The sequence below is a fragment of the Heptranchias perlo genome, chromosome 30 (assembly GCF_035084215.1).
Source record: "Heptranchias perlo isolate sHepPer1 chromosome 30, sHepPer1.hap1, whole genome shotgun sequence".
NCBI lineage: Eukaryota > Metazoa > Chordata > Chondrichthyes > Hexanchiformes > Hexanchidae > Heptranchias > Heptranchias perlo.
Genome location: NC_090354.1, coordinates 32,469,789 through 32,492,824, shown reverse-complemented (window position 1 = coordinate 32,492,824; position 23,036 = coordinate 32,469,789). Strand labels below are relative to the sequence as shown.

At 46.6% G+C, this 23,036-nt stretch overlaps 1 protein-coding gene across 3 annotated transcripts in view; it reads right to left on the bottom strand.

The window, feature by feature from the left end:
* LOC137300039 (1-phosphatidylinositol 4,5-bisphosphate phosphodiesterase delta-3-like) overlaps positions 1-23,036 on the bottom strand; it is a 167,257-nt gene that overhangs the window by 96,027 nt on the left and 48,194 nt on the right. For all 3 annotated transcript variants that reach the window (XM_067969131.1, XM_067969129.1, XM_067969130.1), the window contains exons 3-4: positions 3,826-4,054; positions 2,821-2,950 (exon numbers count right to left, since the gene is read on the bottom strand). In XM_067969131.1, coding sequence (XP_067825232.1) covers positions 2,821-2,950; positions 3,826-4,054 — 359 coding nt within the window. The remainder of the gene's footprint in view (positions 1-2,820; positions 2,951-3,825; positions 4,055-23,036) is intronic.

Sequence of the window (23,036 nt, the reverse complement as noted above, 5' to 3'; positions counted from 1 at the left end):
CATTGCTGGCTGCTGCATAATACCTCAGGCTTATCCCGCGGAGCAGACAGAGCTGTGAACCGGTTCAATCACTGCCTGTCGGCTCCTTCTTGCTCTATTCCTAAACAGCTCAAGCTTCCGAGGTGGTGTTTGTGGCTCAGTGGGTAGCACTCCCGCCTCTGAGTCTGAAGTTTGTGGGTTTAAGTCCTGCTCCAAAGACTTAGGCACATAACCTAGGCTGACACTCCAGTGCAGTACTGAGGGAGTGCTGCACTATTGGAAGTATCATCTTTTAAATGAGATATTAAACTGAGGCCCCATCTGCCCTCTCAGGTGGACGTAAAAGATCCCACAGCCACTATTTCGAAGAAGAGCAGGAAATTCTCCAGGCGTCCTGGTCAATATTTATCCCTCACCCAACATCACTAAAACAGATTATCTGGTCATTATTTCATTACCGATTTGGAATCTTGCTGTGTGCAAATTGGCTGCTGTGTTTCCTACATCACAACAGTGACTACACTTCAAAAGCATTTCATTGGCTGTAAAGAGCTTTGGGATGTCCTGAAGTCATGAAAGGCGCTATAGAAATACAAGTCTTTCTCTTCCTCTTCCTGGGCAATCATTTCTTGATGGTAATTACAGAGTGAATCAGTGGGACCCACGAGCCGGGATTACCCACACACAGACCACCAGAGTTCAGCTCCTGGATGTCACTCACCTCCAGCTTTGTCTCTCATTGATCATAAAGGGAATCCTGATGCTGCAAATAATCTGAAATTTCCAAACCTGACCCGGCACCAGAATGGCAAGATCGACCTTCGGATCCGGCCTGAGCCTGGAACCCGATCAGATGAAAGCAGAGTCCTGCTGACATAAAGGGTGAAATCACCCCCATCGAGCGCCACCCTCACCCTCCCACAGCTGCTGCTTCACCCCCGGCCTGGCTTCCTCTAGTACTGACACATTAAATAAAATTAAGGCGGGAAACTGGCAGTTGCTGATCGGCCTCCCGTCACACACTCCACCCGTCACACGCCCTGCCCGTCACACGTCCCGCCCGTCACACGCCCCGCCCGTCACACGCCCCGCCCGTCACACGCCCCGCCCGTCACACGCCCCGCCCGTCACACGTCCCGCCCGTCACACGCCCCGCCCGTCACACGCCCCGCCCGTCACACGCCCCGCCCATCTGATAGAAGATGCCTGCCCTCGATAATTCAATTCTGGTACTGTGGAATCCTGACATCCTCAACAAGTCTCAACGTCTCTGCTATTTGCCTTATGTTAGAAACCACTCTAGGATCTCCACGTCTACCCCAGGTGACAGCAAGAAAAGCTCCTCTTGCAGCCCAGGATTATCGACTCCACCATCTACACTGATCAATTTTGGCCCATACCCAGTAGGGGCGGGGTTCAGTTTCCCAACCCATTTCATATGGAACCCTTACAGCCAGCAAAGGAAATGTTCATTCCATTAGTCTGGGTTGAATTGAAATCCGGATCCTAGAGGTGAAAGGGCATCATCCAGGGAGAATTGGTGGGACTTCTCTGATAGGAACAGGATGACTTATCCTGACTTCAATGCTGCAAGTACTTTGGTTTAACTGTGAACCACGTGATGTGTGAATCGGCACCCTGGCCTATTAAATGATCAAATACTCAAACAGTAGACGGCAGCGATGGTGCTGAATGGCTTCATGAATGGGGGTGAGTAGGAGTCACCTGGTCACCTGTGCCCCATACAACATGTGGAAACCAAGCAACACTCAATCTTTGATTATCTACAGAAACATCTGATCATTAACTTTTAGGCAATATTGTAAAACTATGTTGGATGTTTGCAGGTTAGATTTAATCTGCTGGGTGTGCATCTAATCTCTGTCGTACTATGTGTGTGATATAGATCTGGCTGTAAACAAGCATAATCACGAGAGTCGGAGGTCAAAGGTATTTACAGAACTCCAACAATAATAACTGCGGTTTGGTTCTAACATCTTTCCATGTCCCTGATCTGTGGATCTTATTTGATCTGTAAAGAAGCCCAATGAGAGCCCCAATGGAATAATTCCTCATTGAACAGTGTCAAGTCTTGTTCCTTTCAAGGTTAAACAGCAAAAATACTCCAAGTACAATACGAATAAATGCTGTTAATTCACACCGCCCGTGATCCCGTCTTGTATAACAGGCAGAAGGAGAATGCTTTGCTGATATATTAGACTCAAACCACTTGAACCCTCCCTTATGAGAGGGTTGTCCTATGAGGAGAGATTGAGTAGAGTGAGCTTATATTCTCTGGAGTTTAGAAGAATGAGAGGTGATCTCATTGAAACACATAAAATTCTTAGAGGGTTTGACAGGGTAGATGCTGAGAGGCTGTTTCCCCTGGCTGGAGAGTCTAGAACTGGGGGACATAGTCTCAGGATAAGGTGTCGGCCATTTAGGACCGAGATGAGGAAAAATTTCTTCACTCAGAGGGTTGTGAATCTTCGGAATTCTCTACCCCAGAGGGCTGTGGATGCTCAGTCGATGGAGTATATTCAAGGCTGAGGTCGATAGATTTTTGGACACTAAGGGAATCAAGGGATATGGGGACACTAGGGGAAAGTGGAGTTGAGGTCGAAGATCAACCATGGTCTGAATAGCAGAGCTGGCTCGAGGGGCCGTATGGCCTACTCCTGCTCCTATTTCTTATATTCTTGGTACCTAAACTTGCTAGGTTTGTAACAATGAGATTTCACTGTAAAAACAGTCAGATTCACAAAAGCATGCAGTTGTGTCCCTGTGGATATGACAGAAAGTCACCAATGGGCCCTCTCCCTTTACTCAGATGGATCTTACCTTGAACACCTGGTAAGCATATTCATCATCTGTTTCAACGTTGAGCATCTTCAGCAGGTTTTTAATCTCTTTGAAGCTCATTTTGTTGTCCTTATTTTTGTCGGCTTTCCGGAGGTATTCATGGATCCAGGTAGATTGATGTAAGGAGGTAACTCAAATACAAAAGTGGATGGGAAAAATTCTATTGAATGAAAGTTCTAGAGCAGCACCTGCAACATGTCTGGGACGAGGAGGAAGATGGACATGGACATGGAGCTCGCCAGCCCTTTCACAGACACACAGACAGACACATAGACACAGACAGGCAGACACACCACACACAGGCACACCACACACAGGCACACCACACACAGGCACACCACACACAGGCACACACAAAGTATACACACTACGCACACACCACACCACACACAAACAACGTGCACACACACGCATATCACACACACATGCACACGCACACACATGTATGCATCAAGTATGCACACACACTTCCACATGCACACACACACATACAAACAGGCACGCATTCAGACACACAAATGCGCGCACACCGATGCATGCACGCATACATACAATCACTTTCACCCACACACAGGCATGCATATGCACACACACAGGCACTTACACACACACACACAGGCATGCACACACAGACACAAAACATGCACACACAGACGCATATGCGCACACACTCACAGACGCACACTCACACACACGCATGCAAGCACACACCTACAGACAGGCGCACACACATATACACACACTAGCATGCACACACACACTAGCATGCACAAACATACACACACATGTACACAACCAAGACATGCTACTAATCACTGTACTACCCAGTCTAAACACCGCCCTGTTTCGGGGTAATCTTACAGTCCCCATTTCTGGCGGTGTATATGGGGAATTCGAATTAACATTGCCCATGGTTTTCAGGTGTGGTCTGGTTGAATGTCCCATTACTGTATCTGCCCAAAGAAAACAGCTGACAAAGGATATTGGTGAATTTTCTCTCGCTGACTCATGGTTTCTGCTTTTTTTCTCAGTTTTTGAAAGCCTTGAACCCATCGCCTCCCTTCTTCCTCCGATCCTGCCACCAGGTCCAGGTTGGTCCTGTTGCCTGTAAACACGATGGTGAAGCACCGTTTCTCGGAGTAACTGCTGCCATGTTTCTTCATCACCTCCGACCGGTGCCCTTCTTGGACATCCCTGATATCCATCACCGAGACTGAAAAATCACACAAGAAATTAACAACAGATGAACATCCGAAAATCAACCGGATAAAGATTCGTCTTCACTGACTGGGTGGGAAATTGCAATTTCTCAGCAACTGACATAGTGGAACACCATGAAACTCCATCTAACACAATGCTCAATTCACACAGCTCTCCCTGTGTAACACACTGTTCAGTAAATGCAGCTCTCCCTGTGTAACACACTGTTCAGTGCACACAGCTCTCCCTGTGTAACACACTGTTCAGTACACACAGCTCCCTGTGTAACACACTGTTCAGTACACACAGCTCTCCCTGTGTGGAACACACTGCTCAGTGCACACAGCTCTCTCTGTGTAACACACTGTTCAGTGCACACAGCTCTCTCTGTGTAACACACTGTTCAGTGCACACAGCTCTCCCTGTGTAACACACTGTTCAGTGCACACAGCTCTCCCTGTGTAACACACTGTTCAGTGCACACAGCTCTCCCTGTGTAACACACTGTTCAGTACACACAGCTCCCTGTGTAACACACTGTTCAGTACACACAGCTCTCCCTGTGTGGAACACACTGCTCAGTGCACACAGCTCTCTCTGTGTAACACACTGTTCAGTGCACACAGCTCTCTCTGTGTAACACACTGTTCAGTGCACACAGCTCTCCCTGTGTAACACACTGTTCAGTGCACACAGCTCTCCCTGTGTAACACACTGTTCAGTGCACACAGCTCTCCCTGTGTAACACACTGTTCAGTACACACAGCTCTCCCTGTGTAACACACTGTTCAGTACACACAGCTCTCCCTGTGTAACACACTGTTCAGTACACACAGCTCTCCCTGTGTAACACAATGTTCAGTACACACAGCTCTCCCTGTGTAACACACTGTTCAGTACACACAGCTCTCCCTGTGTAACACACTGTTCAGTACACACAGCTCTCCCTGTGTAACACAATGTTCAGTACACACAGCTCTCCCTGTGTAACACACTGTTCAGTACACACAGCTCTCCCTGTGTAACACACTGTTCAGTGCACACAGCTCCCTGTGTAACGCACTGTTCAGTACACACAGCTCTCTGTGTGTAACACACTGTTCAGTACACACAGCTCTCCCTGTGTAACACACTGTTCAGTACACACAGCTCTCTCTGTGTAACACACTGTTCAGTGCACACAGCTCTCTCTGTGTAACACATTGTTCAGTGCACACAGCTCTCCCTGTGTAACACACTGTTCAGTGCACACAGCTCTCTGTGTCACACACTGTTCAGTGCACACAGCTCTCCCTGTGTAACACACTGTTCAGTACACACAGCTCTCTGTGTAACACACTGTTCAGTACACACAGCTCTCTGTGTAACACACTGTTCAGTACACACAGCTCTCCCTCTGTAACACACTGTTCAGTACACACAGCTCTCCCTGTGTAACACACTGTTCAGTACACACAGCTCTCCGTGTGTAACACACTGTTCAGTACACACAGCTCTCCCTGTGTAACACACTGTTCAGTGCACACAGCTCTCCCTGTGTAACACACTGTTCAGTGCACACAGCTCTCCCTGTGTAACACACTGTTCAGTGCACACAGCTCTCCCTGTGTAACACACTGTTCAGTACACACAGCTCTCCCTGTGTAACATACTGTTCAGTACACACAGCTCTCCCTGTGTAACACACTGTTCAGTACACACAGCTCTCCCTGTGTAACACAATGTTCAGTACACACAGCTCTCCCTGTGTAACACACTGTTCAGTACACACAGCTCTCCCTGTGTAACACACTGTTCAGTGCACACAGCTCTCTCTGTGTAACACACTGTTCAGTACACACAGCTCTCTCTGTGTAACACACTGTTCAGTGCACACAGCTCTCTCTGTGTAACACACTGTTCAGTACACACAGCTCTCTCTGTGTAACACACTGCTCAGTGCACACAGCTCTCTCTGTGTAACACACTGCTCAGTGCACACAGCTCTCCCTGTGTAACACACTGTTCAGTACACACAGCTCTCTCTGTGTAACACACTGCTCAGTGCACACAGCTCTCTCTGTGTAACACACTGCTCAGTGCACACAGCTCTCCCTGTGTAACACACTGTTCAGTACACACAGCTCTCCCTGTGTAACACACTGTTCAGTACACACAGCTCTCTCTGTGTAACACACTGTTCAGTGCACACAGCTCTCTCTGTGTAACACATTGTTCAGTGCACACAGCTCTCCCTGTGTAACACACTGTTCAGTGCACACAGCTCTCCCTGTGTAACACACTGTTCAGTGCACACAGCTCTCTGTGTCACACACTGTTCAGTGCACACAGCTCTCTGTGTAACACACTGTTCAGTACACACAGCTCTCCCTGTGTAACACACTGTTCAGTACACACAGCTCTCTGTGTAACACACTGTTCAGTACACACAGCTCTCCCTGTGTAACACACTGTTCAGTACACACAGCTCTCCCTCTGTAACACACTGTTCAGTACACACAGCTCTCCCTGTGTAACACACTGTTCAGTACACACAGCTCTCTGTGTGTAACACACTGTTCAGTACACGCAGCTCTCCCTGTGTAACACACTGTTCAGTACACACAGCTCTCTCTGTGTAACACACTGTTCAGTGCACACAGCTCTCCCTGTGTAACACACTGTTCAGTACACACAGCTCTCTGTGTAACACACTGTTCAGTACACATAGCTCTCTCTGTGTAACACATTGTTCAGTGCACACAGCTCTCCCTGTGTAACACACTGTTCAGTGCACACAGCTCTCCCTGTGTAACACACTGTTCAGTGCACACAGCTCTCCCTGTGTAACACACTGTTCAGTGCACACAGCTCCCTGTGTAACACACTGTTCAGTGCACACAGCTCTCCCTGTGTAACACACTGTTCAGTACACACAGCTCCCTGTGTAACACACTGTTCAGTACACACAGCTCCCTGTGTGTAACACACTGTTCAGTACACACAGCTCTCTCTGTGTAACACACTGTTCAGTACACACAGCTCTCCCTGTGTAACACACTGTTCAGTGCACACAGCTCTCCCTGTGTAACACACTGTTCAGTACACACAGCTCTCCCTGTGTAACACACTGTTCAGTACACACAGCTCTCCCTGTGTAACACACTGTTCAGTGCACACAGCTCTCCCTGTGTAACACACTGTTCAGTACACACAGCTCTCTGTGTAACACACTGTTCAGTACACACAGCTCTCCCTGTGTAACACACTGTTCAGTACACACAGCTCTCCCTCTGTAACACACTGTTCAGTACACACAGCTCTCCCTGTGTAACACACTGTTCAGTACACACAGCTCTCCCTGTGTAACACACTGTTCAGTACACACAGCTCTCTCTGTGTAACACACTGTTCTTTCTGTGTAACACACTGTTCAGTACACACAGCTCTCTCTGTGTAACACACTGTTCAGTGCACACAGCTCTCTCTGTGTAACACACTGTTCTTTCTGTGTAACACACTGTTCAGTACACACAGCTCTCTCTGTGTAACACACTGTTCAGTGCACACAGCTCTCTCTGTGTAACACACTGTTCAGTGCACACAGCTCTCCCTGTGTAACACACTGTTCAGTGCACACAGCTCCCTGTGTAACACACTGTTCAGTGCACACAGCTCTCCCTGTGTAACACACTGTTCAGTACACACAGCTCCCTGTGTAACACACTGTTCAGTACACACAGCTCCCTGTGTGTAACACACTGTTCAGTGCACACAGCTCCCTGTGTAACACACTGTTCAGTACACACAGCTCTCTCTGTGTAACACACTGTTCAGTGCACACACCTCTCCCTGTGTAACACACTGTTCAGTACACACAGCTCTCTCTGTGTAACACACTGTTCAGTGCACACAGCTGTGTAACACACTGTGCAGTCCTCCCAGCTGTGTGGGTAATTGTGTGTGTGTTAGCAATTGCAATGAGATTGAGATTATTGCTTTTACACCCAATGGACCTGTTATTCATCGGATGGTTGAAGGAAAGGATTGATTGCAGCAATTAACAATTAAATTGTCCTCTGAACACAACAGGGTGTCACAGCTCTGGTCTCCATACGTGTAATCTGCAGCCTACAAAGTGTAGATAATAAACTGCTTCTTGTTTGTTCCCTTGGCCACAAACCCCAGCATTTAATCGAAGAGCGGAGAGAGGGGAGTGATAAGGACAATCTGAGCTCCTGTGATTGATGGCAGTTATACAATGGCAAGGTTCACCATTGAAATTCCAGTTTCTCAGTCCAGCTGCAGTCTTGATTTTGAGCTCTTAAACTGGGCGGACACTCAATGCGTAACACTGACGGGGTGCTTTATTCTCATAGGTGGCATTCTGTGGACCCCCAATAAATATTCACACACTCCCGGGGATCCCTTATAAATAGTCACACACTCCCAGGGACCCCCTATAAATAGTCACACACTCCCGGGGACCCCCTATAAATAGTCACACACTCACAGGGACCCCCTATAAATAGTCACACACTCCCGGGGACCCCCTATAAATAGTCACACACTCCCAGGGACCCCCTATAAATAGTCACACACTCCCGGGGACCCCCTATAAATAGTCACACACTCCCAGGGACCCCCTATAAATAGTCACACACTCCCAGGGACCCCCTATAAATAGTCACACACTCCCGGGGATCTCTTATAAATAGTCACACACTCCCGGGGACCCCCTATAAATAGTCACACACTCCCAGGGACCCCCTATAAATAGTCACACACTCCCAGGGACCCCCTATAAATAGTCACACACTCCCGGGGATCCCTTATAAATAGTCACACACTCCCAGGGACCCCCTATAAATAGTCACACACTCCCAGGGACCCCCTATAAATAGTCACACACTCCCGGGGACCCCCTATAAATAGTCACACACTCCCAGGGACCCCCTATAAATAGTCACACACTCCCGGGGACCCCCTATAAATAGTCACACACTCCCAGGGACCCCCTATAAATAGTCACACACTCCCGGGGACCCCTATAAATAGTCACACACTCCCGGGGACCCCCTATTAATATTAACACACTCCCGGGGACCCCCTATAAATATTCACACATTCCAGGGGATCCCCTATAAATATTCACACACTCCTGCAGTCCCCCGTATAAATATTCACACACTCCCGGGGACCCCCTATAAATAGTCACACACTCCCAGGGACCCCCTATAAATATTCACACACTCCTGGGGACCCCCTATAAATATTCACACACTCCCGGGGACCCCCTATAAATAGTCACACACTCCTGGGGACCCCCGTATAAATATTCACACACTCCCGGGGACCCCCTATAAATAGTCACACACTCCCAGGGACCCCCTATAAATATTCACACACTCCCGGGGACCCCCTATAAATAGTCACACACTCCTGGGGACCCCCTATAATTATTCACACACTCCCGGGGACCCCCTATAAATATTAACACACTCCCGGGGACCCCCTATTAATATTAACACACTCCTGGGAACCCCCTATAAATAGTCACACACTCCCAGGGACCCCCTATAAATAGTCACACACTCCCGGGGTCCCCTATAAATATTCACACACTCCCGGGGACCCCCTATAAATAGTCACACACTCCTGGGGACCCCCTATAAATATTCACACACTCCCGGGGACCCCCTATAAATAGTCACACACTCCTGGGGACCCCCGTATAAATATTCACACACTCCCGGGGACCCCCTATAAATAGTCACACACTCCCAGGGACCCCCTATAAATATTCACACACTCCCGGGGACCCCCTATAAATAGTCACACACTCCTGGGGATCCCCTATAATTATTCACACACTCCCAGGGACCCCCTATAAATAGTCACACACTCCCAGGGACCCCCTATAAATAGTCACACACTCCTGGGAACCCCCTATAAATAGTCACACACTCCCAGGTACCCCCTATAAATAGTCACACACTCCCGGGGTCCCCTATAAATATTAACACACTCCCGGGGACCCCCTATAAATAGTCACACACTCCTGGGGACCCCCTATAAATATTAACACACTCCCGGGGACCCCCTATAAATAGTCACACACTCCCAGGGACCCCCTATAAATAGTCACACACTCCCGGGGACCCCCTATAAATATTAACACACTCCTGGGGAGTTTGAGACGATTTAAGAATTTGGTGACTGGGTCAGGAATGTAAAAGTCTCGAGCGTCTGGCGCATGCGCTGATCGTTCTATGAGGGGTGTGGACAGTGAGGTATCACATGGGTGGGAGGTTAGATGCCTCAAGCCATCTTGTGGACAGAGCGCTCGGTGAGCCAGCGACGCAGCCCACACAGAGTGAATCGGAGGCAGGGTCGCTGGGCGCCACTCAGAGTCTGGAAGGGAGTGAATGTTTGACCATTTTGTTGCAGATGATCTGGGCATGATTTATGTTAAAGTGTTACTTTTAAACTAAATTGAGCTCAGGAGGGCTTAAAAATCACTAGTCTGGTGGACGGAGCTATGTATTAAAGCCGGACGGGCCAGTCTGTGGAATGTTACCTAACTCTGGTCAAACAATGAGGGCCAATAAATCTGGCCTTTGAGCCACCCAGGCTTAAAGTTCATTGTGGACCCAGAAGGTGTTAGTTGCCAGGAGCCTCCACCCAGAGGGAACAATAGCCAGTTGAATTGGTCAATCTGTGGACAGGGATAGAGTAAGAAGTCAAGCCTCAATTTTCTCTCCAGGGAGGGAACAATTGAACAGAGGAGCATGTGTTCGGGCCAATTGGTAAGTTCTGCTGAGAGAGGCAGATAAGACTCTGCACAAGTTTACCTTAAGAAGATAGGCAATCAGGCACAGAGCAAGCCTTGATGCGGTTCAGGTATAGGGCTGACCAAAGTGTTACTCAGCCCACTAACAGGGGTAGTGTGGCATGGTCTACTCTTTTCTTTGTTAGGAGGAGGGGCTGAAATTAAGTTAAAGTAAGGAGAGATTTGTTATAACTGGTGCTCTGTACGTTCCCTTAGACTATTAAATAGGAACATAGGAACAGGAGGAGGCCATTCAGCCCCTCGAACCTGTTCCACCATTCAATGAGATCATGGCTGATCTGTATCCTAACTCCATTTACCCGCCTTGGCTCCATATCCCTGAATACCCTCGGCTAGCAAAAATCTATCGATCTCAGATTTAAAATTATTATTGAGCTAGCATCTACTGCTCTCTGTGGGAGAGAGTTCCACATTTCTACCACCCTTTGTGTGAAGAAGTGTTTCCTAACTTCTCTCCTGAATGGCCTGCCTCTGATTTTAAGGTTATGTCCCCTTGTCCTAGACTCCCCCACCAGCGGAAAAAGTTTCTCTCTCTCTACCCTATCAATTCCTTTCAAAATCCTAAAAACCTCAATCAAATCAACCCTTAACCTTCTATATTCCAGGGAATACAAGCCTGGTTTATGTAATCTCTCCTCATAATCTAACCCTTGGAGCCCTGGTAACATCCCGGTGAATCAGCGCTGCACTCCTTCCAAGGCCAATAGATCTTTTCTAAGGTGTGGTTCCCAGAACTGTTCACAGTACTCCAGATGTGGGACTTCAGTCACATGGATAGACTGGAGAAGCTGGGATTGTTCTCCTTAGAGCAGAGAAGGTTCAGGGGAGATTTGATAGAAGTGTTCAAAATCATGAAGGGTTTAGATAAAGTAAATAAAAAGAAACTGTTCCCATTGGCGGAAGGGTCGAGATCCAGAGGACACAGATTTAAGGTGATTGGCAAAAGAACTAAAGGCGACATGAGAAAAAGCTTTTTTATGCAACGAGTAGTTATGATCTGGAATGTGCTGCCTGAGGGGGTGGTGGAGGCAGATTCAATTGTGGCTTTCAAAAAGGAATTGGATAAATACTTGAAGGGAAAAAATTTGCAGAACTGTGGGGAAAGAGTGGGGGAATGGGACTAACTGGATTGCTCTTACAAAGAGCCGGCATGGGCTCGATGGGCTGAATGGCCTCCTTCTATGCTGTAACCATTCTATGGTTCTATGATTTGTCAATCTTTAGTGCCATTATTTTTTCTAATACTGTTTTCTTGCTTACATTAATTCCAGTCCTTGATTCATTATTAGTTTCTCTGGAATGTCGGGTATATTATCCTCTTCCTCTACTGTGAAGATTGTCACAAAGTAATTATTCAACAAGTCTGCCATTTCCTTATTTTAATTTGCAATATTACCCACATCTGTTTTTAAAGGGCCCCATATTACCTTTGACTACCCTTTTTCTTCTAATATAATTGTAAAAACTTTTTGTGTTAATCTTGATATCCCTCGCAAGATCCTTTTCGTACTCCCTTTTTGCAGCTTTTACTATCTTTTTGTCTTCCTTTGCTGTTCTTTATATCAATCCCAGTCCCCTGGATCTACACTATTCTTTGCACTTTTGTATGCTCTGCCCTTTAGAGGTGTTGAAAGAGGTGTTATCTCTCACCTCTTTTGTTGACCAAGGCTGTTTTATTTGGTAAGTGGAGCTCTTGCCCCTTAGGGGTATATACTGGTCCTGTATTAAGTTAAATTCTTCATTTATCACCTCCCACTGTTCATCTGTAATTTTACCCAATAACAGTTTTGACCAGTTTGTGGTCGTCAGTCTCTGTCTCATCCCATTAAAGTTAGCCGTACCAAAATCTAGAATCTTAATAACTATGTTATGTTTCTCCTTTTCAAACCTAACATTGAATTCGATCATATTATGATCATTGTTCGATAAATGTTCCGTTACTGTTAAGTTATGAAGTAAGTCTGGCTCATTACTCATTACTAAATCTAGTATAACCGGTCCTCTTGTTGGTTCTAGATCACATTGCTCCAGAAAACTATCTTGAATGCACTCAAGAAATTCACTCCCTTTCTGACTTGAGCCACTCTGCTCTTCCCTATATGAAAATTAAAATCTCCCACTAAAATAACTCTGCTTTATTACAAGCCTCTCTAATCTCTGAATATATTTTGCCACTTCATAGCTGCTATCAGGAGGTCTGTAGACAATTCCTGTTACAGTTTTAAGTCCTGTTTTGAAGTAACGGAGAGGGTTGATGAGGGTAGTGTAGTTGATGTTGTGTATATGGACTTTCAAAAGGCATTTGATAAAGTGCCACATAACAGACATGTTAGCAAAATTAAAGCCCATGGGATTAAAGGGACAGTGGCAGCATGAATACAAAATTGGCTAAGGGACAGAAAGCAGAGAGTAGTGGTGAATGGTCGTTTTTCAGACTGGAGGGAAGTATACAGTGGTGTTCCCCAGGGGTCAGTATTAGGTCCACTGCTCTTTTTGATATATATTAACGACCTGGACTTGGGTATAGAGGGTATAATTTCAAAGTTTGCAGATGACATGAAACTCGGAAATGTAGTAAACAATGCGGAGGATAGTAACAGACTGGTGAAATGGGCAGACACATGGCAGATGAAATTTAACACAGAGAAGTGTGAAGTGATAGATTTTGGTAGTAAGAACGAGGAGAGGCAATAGAAACAAAATGGTACAATTTTAAAGGAGTGCAGGAACAGAGAGACCTGGGGGTGTATGTACACAAATCTTTGAAGGTGGCAGGACAAGTTGGGAAGGCTAAACCTTTATAAAGGTCTCAGCTGGAGTATTGTGTTCAATTCTAATCATAGAATCATAGAATGGTTACAGCACAGAAGGAGGCCATTTGGCCCATCAAGCTGGGCCAGCTCTCTGCAAGAGCAATCTTGCTAGACCCACTCCCCTGCCCTTTTCCCTGTAGCCCTGCAAATGTTTTCCTTTCAAGTACTTATCCAATTCCCTTTTGAAGGCCATGATTGAATCTGCTTTCACTAAGCCCTCAGGCAGTACATTCCAGATCCTAACCACTCGCTGCATAAAAATGTTTTTCCTCATGTTGCCTTTGGTTCTTTTACCAATCACCTTAAATCTGGTTCTTGACCCTTCTGCCAATGGGAACAATTTTTCTCTATCTATTCTGTCTAGACCTTTCATGATTTTGAATACTTCTATCAAATCTCCTCGCAACCTTCTCTGCTGTAAGGAGAACAACCCCAGCTTCTCCAGTCTCTCCACGTAACTGAAGTCCTTCATCCCTGGAACCAGAATTGGACACAATACTCCAGTTGTGGCTGAACCAGTGTTTTATAAAGGTTCATCATAACTTCCTTGCTTTTGTACTCTATGCCTCTATTTATAAAGCCCAGGATCCCGTATGCGTTTTTAACCGCTTTCTCAACCTGCTCTGCCACCTTCAACAATTTGAGGGGCCTAGATGGAGTGAATAGGAAGGGCTTATTTCCCTTAGCAGAGAGGTCAATAACCAGGGGCATAGATTTAAAGTAATTGGTAGAAGGATTAGAGGGGAGTTGAGGAGAATTTCTTTCACCCAGAGGGTGGTGGGGGTCTAGAACTCACTGCCTAATAGGGTGGTAGAGGCAGAAACCCTGATTGCATTTAAATAGTACTTGGATATGCATCTGAAGTGCCGGAACCTACAGGGCTATGGACCATGAGCTGGAAAGTGGGATTATGCTGGGTGGCTCTTTTTCAGCCGGCACAGACACGATGGGCCGAATGACCTCCTTCTGTGCCGTAAATTTCTATGATTTCTATGGTATGACTTATCTACTTTAAGTACAGTCAGCCTTTCTAGTACCTCCTCTTTATCAAGTTCCAGGATTTTGACCCAGCGACGATGAAGGAACGGCGATATATTTCCAAGTCGGGATGGTGTGTGACTTGGAGGGGAACGTGCAGGTGGTGTTGTTCCCATGCACCTTATAGGGGCTGTTTTTAGTCAGCTGCTGCCATCGTGGATTGAGCTAAGAACACAGAGTCTCAGCCAACTTCTTTTTTATTCATTCTCTGGATGTGGTTGTCATTTATTGCCCGTCACTAGTTGCCCTGAGAAGGTGGTGGTGGGCTGCCTTCTGCTGGTAGTGGTTTGATACAACTGAGTGGCTTGTCAGGCCACTTCAGAGGGCAGGTAAGAGTCAATCACGTTGGTGTCAGACTGGAGTCACGTATATGGACAGTAGGTTTCCTTCCCTAAAGGGCATTAATGACCTGAAGATTGTAATAACAAAGAATGGCATAACTGAGCCATGCAGACCAGATTTGTTACTGAGTCTGTGCTGAATTAGCTGTGCTGGGGCAGTTAGTAGTGACACTAGACACAATTGTGAAATGGTGGCTGGTTGGCAGTGGTGGGGGGAGGGGTTGAAGGTGCGCGTGGCAAACTCGAATAAAAAAACTTACTGTTTCCGACCCGATCGCAACGTAATTGATGGTGATTAAAGTTCTTTCCGGGTTTCGTGCTCGGCAGCCAGCCAGGAGCTGCGACGTGAGGTGGTGGGGGGGGGGGCGGGGAGAGGAAGAGAGAGAGCGAGACGGCATCAGGTGCTGGAAAGAAGATCGGGGGAGGGAAAGGGGAAGATCGGGGGGGGGAGAGAGGAAAATTGGGGGGGGCAGAGGGGAAGATAGGAGTGGAAGTGGGGGAGATCGGGGGGAAGAGAGGAAGATCGGGGGGAGAGAGGAAGATCGGGGGGGAAGGGGAAGATCGGGGGGGAGGGGGAAGATCGGGGGGGAAGGGGAAGATCGGGGGGGAAGGGGAAGATCGGGGGGAGGGGGAAGATCGGGGGGAGGGGGAAGATCAGAGGGAGGGGAAAAGATTGGGGGAGAGGGGAAAATTGGGGGAGCAGAGGGGAAGATAGGAGTGGAAGTGGGGGAGATCGGGGGAAGAGAGGAAGATCGGGGGGAGGGGAACATCGGGGGGAGGGGGAAGATTGGGGGAGAGGGGAAGATGGGGGGAGATTGGGGGGACATCGGGGGGGTGAAGAGGGGAGGAGGGACATCAGAGAGGGAGGCATTGGACGTCAGAGCAGGGTGGAAAGGTAGGTTTATTTTGTGTTTTAACTTTGTGCAATGATTTGCTATTTACTTTATTTCATCAGACGTGAATCGGAAGCCGTGGGAAAGCCGCCCAGGTAAGTTAAAAATCGTTCTAACCATCTAATATGTCACAAGTAAAGTGCCTTTAGTACCTCAGTGGGGTACATTTGGTTCTTTAACTATCATCCTGCTGGCTTTAATTGGCGGGACTTCCGGATTCGGGATGCCTGCGCGCACAGGTGCGTCTGTGGGGAACTCGGAAGTCGGCGGGTTGGAGTCAGCTTCTGAACCCACTCTGCATTTTTGCAATTTTTGCAGCGCCCCCAACGCACCCACAATTTATGTTTAAAATCGAGCCCACTGCATTATTAGCCCAGGTTAAGGAGATAAATAATCAACCATAGTTCACCCTCCTGTTTACTATCCTGTTAACCATGCAGATGTGTAGAGATAAAGTAAGGGCTATGATGAGCCCCCATGTAACCTGTTAACACTCATTATCTGTGTTTACACATGAAGAGTGGCTACTTGGGTAAGGCAGCTGTCAAACTGGCAGGAGAGGAGAGGAGAGAGGAGAGAGGAGAGAGGAGAGGAGAGAGGAGAGAGGAGAGAGGAGAGGAGAGAGGAGAGAGGAGAGGAGAGGAGAGAGGAGAGGAGAGAGGAGAGAGGAGAGAGGAGAATGCACCTGACCTTTAACTGGTCTCATCTTTATCATTAGTAGCCAAGAGACGGATTGGGTGGAGGGTTCTTATAGAAGCTGACAGTTCCCCTTTAAGGACAGGTTGCTCACACATTACAGGTAAATGTACTTCACATGGGGATATTTACTTAACAAACATCTACCACCATTCAGTAACCAAACACTTACAGCGATAATAAAACACTCTGCTCCTCGTCTTACTATTTTATCAACAAACGCACAAAAAGGTTAAAGTTCACATGCATACACCGTGCAAATATGATTATTTAAGATCACATGACCAACGATGATGTCTATTGGTCGTTTTATATTTACTGATCAGAACTGCAATTAGTTACATCTGAATTCCCGATTAGCCAAGTGAGGCCAATATATTGGACAACATTGGTCTCAAGTACCTCTTAAAGGGACACTGACATTATTCCATGTTTTTGACAGGAACATTAGTTTTAATATATTCCTTTTATTCTTTTGTGACAGTTGTCATCAGATAATTGAGTCAGGGAGGAAGTCAGATCACCATAGCGGGGTGAAACTCACCTTCGATGTTGGAGCAAAACAGGTGGCAGTGGATCAATGGGAGGGAGAGTGGGCTGGGGTCTATAACGGGTGGCCAATCCGCTATCACCCATTTTGGGCCACTGCCTTAGTTAAATTCCCCCGCTGCCCCTTTGAGCTGGAGACACATAGCTGAGGAGTGGTGAGCAACACATAGTGCTGGAGTAAGTTTATACAGACACACATCCTGTGTCCTTTAATCACTGCAGCCCGTTTGATTGGTGACTTCATGATGGCTATCACATTGCTGCCTATTTCTGCTGAGGATCCCCCTCCATCTTTCTCCAAAGGGCAAGTGTCTTAATGAGAAATTATTCCCGTTTTCCTCATTTGAGGAAGAGAAGAACTAAAAACGGATCAGTTTCATACGATGACTATATAAGTGATGTGATGATGTATTTCAGCGAGAGTTTGTCATTACTTTATACATTTGTAAGAGAAGCAAACAGTGTGCCAAACACTTCTTCACAAAGACAGTGCCCCTTCACTATCCCAGAAAGCACATGCTGGTAAATTGCAGGATCGGGAGACTCTCTGTTACCCTCCCAGAATCCATATCAGGAGATTCTGCACTCTCAACCAATGAATACATTACAACAGTGACTGCACTTCAAAAGTATTTCATTGGCTGTAAAGTTCTTTGGGACATCCTGAGGTTGCTATATAAATGCAAATTATTTCTTTTCTTTTAAATCTTAAATCAGTACAGTTATCCTGGAAACCAATATGGACTTCCAACATGGGGGGAGACTTTCAACTTTGCTTTCAGCCCGGCTGGTGCTTGCTGTACCTGAAAATTCCCACAGGCACTGGCTATTCCCCCTTAAAACTCTGAGCTGTCAGCGGTATCCTGTACCCCCGACATAGAACCCATCGCTCAGGTCAAACTCACAGGGGAAAGCAAGCGTGAGATGGAGGGAAAGAAACCCCACACATTCACTGTTCACTTTTAATAACAGACAGTCAAAGATGGGACTTCCTGTTCTATGCTGCTAATCATTTGAAGAATGGGAATAACAATAGATTTGCTGGGGGACCAACCCCTGAATAATGAACTCAGTTTCCAAGAAACGGCTCTGAATTGATTTGTTTGTGTAACGTAATTGCAGCAAGGCCCCATTGACTCCTTCATTAATAGATACTGGGGATAGGATTGTTGACATAGTTGCACAGCTGGTGTGGAGCTCACATTACAGTGAGTAACACACCCTGGCATCACTTCTATCTCTATCAATTTACACCTGGCGCAGTGGGTCATACTCACTGTCAGACGTCCATCACTTCTATCTCTATCAATTTACACCTGGCGCAGTGGGTCATACTCACTGTCAGACGTCCATCACTTCCATCTCTAGCAATTTACACCTGGCGCAGTGGGTCATGGACGTACAGTTAATACTGAGGGGGACTGCGACAAAATACAAGAAGACGTTAACAAACTTGCAGAATGGGCGTATAATTGGAAAGGTAATTTCAATATAGAGAAGTGTGAAGTGGTGCATTTTAGTAGCAGGAATAAAGAGGCCACATACTCCTTACAAAATAAGAGTCTAAATGGGGTAGAAGAGCAAAGAGATCTCAGGGCAAAGATTCACAAATCATTAAAAGTAGCAATGCAGGTTAAGCCATAAAAAATAGAAACAAAGCACAGGGATTCATTTCTAGAGGGGTAGAAATCAAAAGCAGAGAGATTATGTTAAACTTATATAGAACCTTGGTTAGACCACATTTGGAGTACTATACACAGTTCTGGTCTCCACACTACAAAAAAAGATATAGAGGTACCGGAGAAAGTGCTAAAAAGATTTACAAGGATGATACCAGAACTCAGAGGGTAAAACTATCAACTAACTGAATAGGCTGGGGCTCTTTTCTTTAGAAAAGAGACGACCGAGAGGTGACCTGATAGAGGTCTTTAAAAATACGAAGGAGTTTGATACCACAAGGAGTAGTTGAGGCGAACAGCATAGATGCATTTAAGGGGAAGCTAGATAAACACATGAGGGAGAAAGGAATAGAAGGATATGTTGATAGGGTGAGATGATGTAGGGAGGGAGGAGGCTCGTGTGGAGCATAAACACCGATATAGACCTGTTGGGTCAAATGGCCTGTTTCAGTGCTCTACATTCTACGTAATTCTATGTAATATCCACTGCCAGCACGTGTGTGGCTTTACCAGTGGTTTGTCACGGGTAATTCTCAGCGACCTCTGGAACTCATGTTTTTGTTTGTGCTGATCGAAATGAGAGATATTGGTGGTAAAAAGGAATTCACAAACGCTGGAAATCTAAAATAAACCCAAAAATGTTGGAAATGTACATCAGGACGATCGGCATCTGAAAGAAAAAGAGAGGCATGTATTTGAACTGTGACTCTCCTGGGGTCTTCAGGCTGGAATTTTACAGGATTGGCGAGGGCGAGTTAGAACTTGACCAAGAAAAACAGAGTGGGGAGGAGAATAGGTGAAGCCAAAAAGTCAACAAACTACTTTCATAAAGGAGCGTGTAATAACCCAGCCTGTTAGTAGATTTTTAAATATTGGGCAGAGGGTCTGAAAGCTGCTAATAGGCCACTGTGGCACAGGTGGAAGCAGGATCGAGAAGGTATCGAGGTGTATACGCCTTCAACTATGCCGATGGATAGGCTTTGTAACTTCCTTATCAAATTTGAACTGCTCCCTGGAGAATACCAAAGCGGGAGGCCAACAAAGCCACAACAATAAAGCTGTTTGTCACGGGTCCCTCAGATGGGGTGTTCAGGGTTGACGCTGTCTGCAATAGGAGTGTACCTGGCTCGGTCTAGTCAGCATCTGCAGTGTGTTTCCACTGAGAACATAGGAACAGGAGGAGGCCATTCAGCCCTTCGAGCCTGTTCCATCATTCAATTAAATCATGGCTGACCTGACTTTAATTACCTGCCCATATCCCTTGATACCCTTACCCAACAAAAATCTATCGATTTCAGTCTTGAAAATTTCAATTGACCCCCAGCACCCACAGCCTTTTGCAGGAGAGAATTCCCAATTCCCAATTTGTGTGAAAAAAATGATTCCTAATTTCACCCCTGAATGGCCAGCTCTAATTTTAAGATTGTTCCCCCTTGTTCTGGATTACCCCACCAGAGGAAATCGTTTCTCCATATCTACTCTATCAAATCCTTTTAACATTTTAAAGACCTCAATTAGATAACCCCTCAACCTTCTAAACTCAAGGGAAAATAAACCAAGTTTATGTAACCTGTCCTCATAAGTTAATCTTTAAAGCCCTGGTATCATTCTGGTAAATCTGCGCTGCACCCCCTCCAAGGCCAATATATCCTTCCTGAGATGCGAAGTCCAGAACTGAATGCAGTATCTCCGGATGGGGTCTAACCAAGTCTCTGTACAACTAAAGCATCACTTCCTCCCCTTTGTATTCCCGCCCCCTTGAGATAAAGGCCAACATTCTATTAGCCTTTTGATTGCTTGGTTGGAAAGAGTCACTGTCAGAACTTTCTCACTGTATTAGAACGATGTCTAACAGTAAGGGCAAACGCCACCATAATTAGACCCAGGGTCAGCCCCACCCACTCTGGGTCTCTTGCCCAGAGCGTGACATGCCTTTTAATCTGGAACATGTAACATCTGGCAATGGGCAGCCAGTGCTGTGCAGATGCTTTCTATTTAAGGAAATGAGTAACTTTTTAAAAAATGTTTTGTGCCAAACCATTTAGGATTAGCTACACAACATACTGATACATAGCAGCCAATGCCCATAAAAGGGATCTGGCAGATTGCCAACAGTATAGTGCCTTTGCAGAGCTGACCAGCAAATACTTCATTCTACCAAGCTTACAACTAAACTGTTTTTTCATTTGTCTGACTTACTAATCATGTAACTCTCTCCCATCAAAGGCTGGAGTTTTGACTGGATAAATCTTACTAAGCTCTTCATCCGTTTTGAAGTCCTGTTCAATGTGTCACAACCCTACATTTAGCTCCATTTAATGGGATTGTTGAATTGTCATCTCTCTGGGTGTTCACTTGTCTCTCCAGCAGAAAGCAGGCATGATGTGAAAGAATGAGACTCGGGCCTGTGTGAAGTAATGATCCCAAACCTCCTAACCTCTGACCTGGAGTGAACCTACTGCTCTGCAATGGCCTATTCACGAATCTGTGCCTGGTCTGTCATTGACATTTGTAGATCCCTTTACTCTGTCACAAACTTGGGACAGGGAGAGGGACAGACAGGAAACATGTCGTGAGAGAGAAATAAGTGAGCGGCGGGAGAGAGCGAGACCAGAGCGGAGATATAAACAGCGCGGAGAGAGCGAGAGTTCAGTCGGCGAGCGGCGGGAGAGAGCGAGACCAGAGCGGGGATATAAACAGCGCGGAGAGAGCGAGACCAGAGCTTACTCTGAGAGCGAGACTCTGAGACCAGCGGCAGTTCGGGGTGACGTCACCAGTCAGAAAGTGACACGGCACAGGGGAGGCAGCTGATTGGTGAGTAGGTTCAGGTGAGTATTTCTACCATTTTACTGTAAGTAAAGTAATAAGAAAGGGAAGATCTGCAGGTTTTATAGCAGATAGTGTTTTTTTTTAGTGAACCTAGGTCCCTAGTATAGTTAACATTTTCTAATTTCAACGTAATTTAAAAGGGGTAACTAAGCTAAGGCAAGTCATGGCAGCAGACCTCGCACCCGTGATATGCTCCTCCTGCAAGATGTGGGAAGTCATGGACACTACCAGTGTCCCTGCCGACCATGTGTGCGGGAAGTGTGTCCACCTGCAGCTACTGACCGATCGTATCTCGGAGCTGGAGCTGCGGGTGGACTCACTGTGGAGCATCCGCGATGCAGAGAAACTTGTAGATAGCACGTTTAGCGAGTTGGTCACACCGCAGGTAAAGGGTATACAGGCAGGAAGTGAATGGGTGACCACCAGGAAGAGTAAGAGATGCAGGCAGGTAGTGCAGGGGTCCCCTGTGGCCATCCCCCTCTCAAACAGATATGCCACTTTGGATGCTGTTGGGGGGGATGACTTATCAGGGGAAGGCAGCAGCAACCAACTTCCTGGCACCACGGGTAGCTCTGCTGCACAGGCTGGGAGGAAAAAGAGTGGCAGAGCTATAGTGATAGGGGACTCAATTGTAAGGGGAATAGACAGGCGTTTCTGCGGCCGCAACCGAGACTCCAGGATGGTGTGTTGCCTCCCTGGTGCAAGGATCAAGGATGTCTCGGAGCGGCTACAGAACATTTTGGAGGGGGAGGGCGAACAGCCAGCTGTCGTGGTGCACATAGGCACCAACGATATAGGTAAAAAAGGGGATGAGGTCCTAAAAGCAGAATATAGGGAGTTAGGAGGTAAATTAAAAAATAGGACCTCAAAGGTAGTAATCTCAGGATTGCTGCCAGTGCCACGTGCTAGTCAGAGTAGAAATAGGAGGATATTTCAAATGAATACGTGGCTAGAGGAATGGTGCAAGGGGGAGGGATTCAAATTCCTGGGACACTGGAAACGGTTCTGGGGGAGGTGGGACCAGTACAAACCGGATGGTCTGCACCTGGGCAGGGCCGGGACCGCTGTCCTAGGAGGAGTGTTTGCTAGTGCTGTTGGGGAGGGTTTAAACTAAAGTGGCAGGGGGTTGGGAACCTGAGCAGGGAGAGAGAGGAAAGCGTAACAGGAAGGGACAGAAGGTATGGAGTAATAGGTAAAGTTTTAAAAAAGGAAAAAGCAGGAACTAAGCGTCACAAAACAGATTTGAAAGTTCTTTATCTGAATGCACGTAGCATTCGTAATAAAATGGACGAGTTAATGGCACAAATAACTACGTATGGGTATGA